The sequence below is a fragment of the Cannabis sativa genome, chromosome 4, assembly GCF_029168945.1.
Source record: "Cannabis sativa cultivar Pink pepper isolate KNU-18-1 chromosome 4, ASM2916894v1, whole genome shotgun sequence".
Taxonomy (NCBI): domain Eukaryota; kingdom Viridiplantae; phylum Streptophyta; class Magnoliopsida; order Rosales; family Cannabaceae; genus Cannabis; species Cannabis sativa.
In genome coordinates this window covers 72,015,966-72,022,068 of record NC_083604.1, presented here as the reverse complement: position 1 = coordinate 72,022,068, position 6,103 = coordinate 72,015,966, and the positions used below count along the sequence as shown (strand labels likewise).

The window sequence follows — 6,103 nt, the reverse complement described above, 5'->3', positions numbered from 1 at the left end:
TCCCTGTGGAGACGATACTCTTTTACTTACCATTGTATTACTTGTTTGTGACTACGTGCACTTGCGTATCTAATTTTAACACAACAAGTTTTTGGCGCCGTTGCCGGGGATTGTAAATATATTTTATTGTAATTGTCAATTAGCTTGCAATTTAGTCTATTATTTTGTACTCATTTTTGGTGACTCTTGTGCATTGGCAGGTGAAATTTTTTATGAACGAGTACCAAGAATTTGTTAATATTGATCTATATCCTCTTGATCCTGAAATTGAGCGCACATTCAGAGAGAGAAGAAGAGCTCAACATAGGGCTCAAGGGGATATAGAAATGATGGATGACCAAGGAAATGGACGACGAGCTCAAGGGGAAATGGCCCCTAATAATGGTCAAAATGCAGTGATTATGGCGGATGATAGAGATCAAATCATCCGACAATACGCAGCACCTCTTTTCAATGAGCTCAATCCGGGCATTGTGAGGCCAGAAATTCAAGCTCCACAGTTTGAATTGAAGCCAGTTATGTTCCAGATGCTTCAAACTGTGGGACAGTTTAGTGGCATACCCACCGAAGATCCTCACCTTCACCTTCGTCTATTTATGGAGGTGAGTGATTCTTTCAAATTGCCCGGAGTTACGGAGGATGCCTTGAGGTTAAAGTTGTTCCCCTATTCTTTGAGAGATCAAGCCCGAGCTTGGTTGAACTCCTTGCCTTCTGCGTCGGTTACAACTTGGCAAGAATTAGCGGAGCGGTTTTTGATGAAGTATTTTCCTCCCACTAAGAATGCCAAGCTCCGGAAGGAAATAACTTCCTTTCAACAATTTGAAGATGAGTCTTTGTATGAGGCATGGGAAAGGTTCAAGGAGTTGTTGCGGAAATGCCCTCACCATGGTATCCCTCATTGCATCCAAATGGAAACATTTTACAACGGTCTCAATGCTCATAATCGAATGGTGGTTGATGCTTCTGCAAATGGTGCTTTACTTGCCAAGTCCTATAATGAGGCCTATGATATTATTGAGAGAATTTCCAACAACAATTATCAGTGGCCCACTACTAGAGTACCTTTGGGGAAGAAGGTTGCCGGTGTTCTTGAAGTTGATGCCATTACTGCTTTATCTGCCCAAGTTGCTTCTATGTCAAATATGATCAAAAATATGAGCATGGGTCAACAAATGGGTCAACAGAATGTTTCCTCACCTGTGGGACAACTTGAGGAGGTTTCTTGTGTTTTTTGTAGTGAGGCTCATACCTTTGACAATTGCCCATTCAATCCTGCATCTGTGTTTTACATGGGAAGTCAGAATGCCTACAACCAAACATACAAGCAACACCCAAACTTGGCATACAGAAATCAAGGGGCTGGTACTAGTAATTCATCCATGCTTCCTAGATCCAACTTTCCACCTGGTTTTTCTCAACAAGCCTTTCAACAAAGACAACAACAAGGTGTCCAAACAAGTTCTCTTGAGAGTATGATGCGTGATTTCATGGCCAAGACAGAAAATTTCATGACAAGAACTGAGAGTTATATGGCGAAGAATGACACTGCTATCCAAAGTCAAGCAACCTCCATGAGAACTCTAGAAAATCAAGTTGGGCAACTAGCTAATGAGCTTCGAAATAGGCCACAAGGTACTTTGCCTAGTGATACTGAAAATCCAAGAAGAGATGGAAAAGAGCATTGCAAGGCGGTAATCTTGAGGAGTGGTAAAGTTCTGGAGTCAAACGAGGAAGAAGCTAAGGATAAAAATGAGCCCACTTCAATCCAAAGTCGAGTAGAGAAAAATGTTGAACCTTCTAATATGGCAAAGGAGCAACCTGAAGAAAATGCTGCAGCAATTCCTCATCAAAATGCAGCAGAAAAGTTACTTAGCAAGCCACCCCCACCATTTCCTCAAAGATTTAAAAAGCAGCAAGAAGATGGTCAATTCCGAAGATTTCTTGATGTTCTAAAGCAGCTCCACATCAACATACCATTAGTGGAAGCTTTGGAGCAAATGCCCAACTATGTAAAGTTTTTGAAGGACATTTTGACAAAGAAAAGGAGGCTAGGTGAGTTTGAAACAGTGGCTTTGACGGAAGGGTGTAGCGCCATGTTGAAGAGCAAAATTCCTCCTAAGTTGAAAGATCCCGGAAGTTTTACAATCCCATGTACCATTGGCGGAAGAGATGTGGGTAGAGCCTTATGTGACTTGGGAGCTAGTATTAATTTAATGCCCATGTCTATTTTCAAGAAGTTGGGAATTGGAGAAGCAAGGCCAACCACCGTCACTTTGCAATTGGCCGATCGTTCCATGGCCCATCCGGAAGGAAAAATTGAAGATGTCTTGGTGCAAGTTGATAAGTTTATTTTTCCGGCCGATTTCATCATTCTTGATTATGAGGCGGATAGAGAAGTTCCTATTATTTTGGGAAGGCCATTCCTTGCTACCGGGAGGACCTTGATTGATGTGCAAAAAGGGGAACTTACTATGCGGGTGAATGATCAACAAGTGACTTTTAATGTGTTCAATGCCATGAGGTTTCCGGATGAGATTGAGGAATGCTCTCGCATAAGTGTGATTGATTCTATTGTTGCTGAAAAATTTCACAAGGAAGCTTCGAAAGAGGAAAAGATGATAAGTTCTCTTGAAGAGCTTGAAGCTTTAAGTGAAGATGAAGAAACCAAAGTTACTTGGGTAGAGTCAAAGCAGCCTTTCACTAAGTTTAGGAGGCCATTTGAATCTTTGGAGTTGTCAGAGAACAATTTCAAGCCTCCTAAGCCTTCCATTCAAGAACCACCCGAGTTGGAGTTGAAGCCATTGCCTAGTCACTTGAAGTATGTTTATTTGGGAGATGGAGAGACCTTGCCGGTAATTATTTCTGCTATGTTGGGTGCCCAAAGAGAATGCTTGTTAGTTGATGTCTTGAAGAAATACAAAAGAGCCATTGGTTGGACCATGGCGGACATCAAGGGTATAAGTCCTTCGATTTGCATGCATAAGATCCTGTTGCAAGATTTGTGCAACCATTCTGTAGAGCAACAACGACGGCTAAACCCCATCATGAAGGAAGTGGTTAGAAAGGAGGTAATCAAGTGGTTAGACTTTGGCATCGTTTACCCCATTTCAGACAGTTCTTGGGTAAGCCCAGTTCAATGTGTTCCAAAAAAGGGTGGAGTCACGGTGGTAGCTAATGAAAACAATGAGTTGATCCCTACAAGAACGGTGACGGGATGGCGTGTTTGTATGGACTATCGGAAGTTGAACAAGGCCACGCGAAAAGATCATTTCCCGCTGCCATTTATTGATCAAATGCTTGATCGTTTGGCGGGAAAAGAATTCTATTGTTTCCTTGATGGGTATTCTGGCTATAATCAAATTGCCATAGCTCCGGAAGACCAAGAGAAAACAACATTCACTTGTCCATATGGTACCTTTGCCTTTCGAAGAATGCCATTTGGGTTATGCAATGCTCCCGCCACTTTTCAAAGGTGTATGATGGCGATTTTTTCAGATATGGCGGAAAACATTCTTGAGATCTTCATGGATGACTTCTCGGTATTTGGGGAGTCTTTTGACACTTGTTTAGTTAACTTGGAGAAGGTTTTGGCAAGATGTGAAGACACGAACCTAGTTCTCAATTGGGAGAAATGCCATTTCATGGTTCAAGAAGGAATTGTTTTGGGTCATAAAGTTTCTAACAAGGGCATTGAAGTGGATAGAGCGAAAGTTGAAGTTATTGAGAAGCTGCCACCTCCTACTACTGTCAAAGGAATTCGAAGTTTTTTGGGGCATGCAGGTTTCTATAGGAGGTTTATTAAAGATTTCTCAAAAATCTCCAAGCCTCTTTGCTCTTTGCTTGAGCAGAATAGATCTTTTGAGTTCACCAAAGACTGTCATGAAGCTTTTGTGACTTTGAAAAAAGCTCTTGTATCCGCTCCCATTATTGTAGCTCCCGATTGGTCACTTCCTTTTGAGCTAATGTGTGATGCTAGTGATTTTGCAGTTGGTGCTGTTCTTGGTCAAAGAAGAGAGAAGGTGTTCCACTCAGTTTATTATGCAAGCAGAACACTAGCTGACGCCCAATTGAACTACACTACTACAGAGAAGGAGTTATTGGCTGTGGTTTTTGCCTTTGACAAGTTTCGAGCTTACCTTGTTGGAACCAAAGTGGTGGTGTACACGGATCATTCCGCAATCAAGTATCTCATTGCCAAGAAGGACGCCAAACCGAGATTGATTCGTTGGGTGTTGCTTCTTCAAGAATTTGATTTGGAGATTCGGGATAAAAAAGGAGCTGAGAATCAAGTGGCCGATCACCTTTCTAGACTAGAAGGTGATGATGAGATAAAGAAAGTTGAGCAGCCAATTAAAGAGATGTTCCCCGATGAAGCTTTATTGATGGTGAGCTTAGTAAACCAAGACTCCACTCCTTGGTATGCTGATTTTGCCAACTACTTAGTGAGTGGGAGGACTCCATCTGATTTAAAAGGGCAACCGCTCAAGAAGTTCTTCCATGATGTGAGGTCTTATTATTGGGATGAACCGTTTCTTTATAAGCAGTGTGCTGATCGTGTGATAAGGCGTTGTGTGCCGCAAGAAGAGGTTCAAAATATTCTTGAGCACTGTCACTCATCACCTTATGGGGGGCATTTTGGAGGCCAAAGAACAGCTGCAAAAGTACTTCAATCGGGGTACTATTGGCCTTCCATGTTCAAGGATGCTTATGAGATTGCTAGACGGTGTGATAGATGCCAACGGGTTGGTAATATTTCTGCCCGAAATGAGATGCCTTTGCAAGTTATCCTCGAGGTAGAGTTGTTTGATGTTTGGGGCATCGATTTCATGGGACCCTTTCCCCCATCCTTTGGAAATTTATTCATTTTGGTGGCTGTAGATTATGTGTCAAAATGGGTGGAAGCAATTGCAAGTCCCACCAATGACTCTAAGGTGGTGATGAAATTTCTACTCAAGAATGTCTTCACTCGTTTTGGGACTCCAAGAGCTCTCATTAGTGATGAGGGAACTCATTTTGTTAACAAAGTGTTAGCGGCTCTTTTGGCTAAGTATAGTGTCAAGCACAAGATAGCTACGGCTTACCATCCTCAAACAAATGGCCAAGCGGAGATTTCCAATCGAGAAATCAAAGGAATTTTGGAGAAAGTGGTGAATCCTACTCGAAAAGATTGGTCTCAACGGTTGGATGATGCTCTTTGGGCCTATAGAACCGCTTTCAAAACTCCTTTGGGCATGTCTCCTTACCGTTTAGTTTATGGTAAGGCTTGTCATTTGCCCGTTGAATTGGAACACAAAGCTTATTGGGCCACGAAGAAGTTGAATATGGATCTCCAAGCGGCGGGGGAAGCTCGAAAGTTACAATTGAATGAGCTTGAGGAAATGAGGTTGTTTTCGTATGAGAATGCCAAACTTTATAAAGAAAATACCAAGAAGTGGCATGACAAAAGAATTCAACCTCGAGTGTTTGAGAAAGGGCAGCGAGTTTTGCTTTTTAACTCGCGGTTGAGGTTATTTCCGGGCAAATTGAAGTCTCGTTGGTCGGGCCCATTCACCATAACCAAAGTTTATCCTCATGGAGCTGTGGATGTTTGTAATGAGCAATCCGGAAAGGAATTTAAAGTGAATGGGCAGCGTCTAAAGCATTATCTTGGTGGTGAGGTCGATCGAGCAAAAACCTCAATCACTTTGGAGGATGCATGAAGCGGAAGGTGGTTGGGTTGCCTTGTGTTCGAATTGTCAATTCTATTTTTAGGCAACCCAATGTTGGAAAAAGAACAAGTATTGTAAATATTTTTGAAAAAAAAAAAAAAAAAAAGAAAAGAAAAGAAAAAAAAAGAGAAAAAAAAATGAATGAAAAAAAAAAAGAAAAGGAAAAAAAAAAAGTATATATTTCTTCATTTTCCTTTATTTTTATTTTATTTTAATTTTTGTTCATTTTTCTTTTAGGTGTTTGGGTGGATTTTACACTTGGTTTGATGTTTCAGGTGGTTTTGGAACACAATTTGGAGCCTTGGAGGTGATTTGGAAGTTTAGAGATTTTGCTAAATTTTTGATGGACTTTTGCTGCAGCATTTCTGTAAAGCACAAAAGGAATTTTCGTTCAT

General features: G+C 41.3%; 1 protein-coding gene and 1 non-coding gene across 2 annotated transcripts; one reads left to right on the top strand and one right to left on the bottom strand.

Moving 5' to 3' along the window:
• The first annotated feature begins 212 nt into the window (after positions 1–212).
• Positions 213–5,804, top strand: LOC133037131 (uncharacterized). The gene has a single exon (XM_061113962.1). It carries the CDS (start codon positions 213–215, stop codon positions 5,697–5,699), a length of 5,487 nt encoding a protein of 1,828 aa, XP_060969945.1. The 3' UTR covers positions 5,700–5,804.
• LOC115715503 (small nucleolar RNA R71) lies at positions 786–892 on the bottom strand. The gene has a single exon (XR_004011371.2). It is a non-coding gene; the product is annotated as a small nucleolar RNA R71 (small nucleolar RNA).
• Positions 5,805–6,103: the final 299 nt, after the last annotated feature.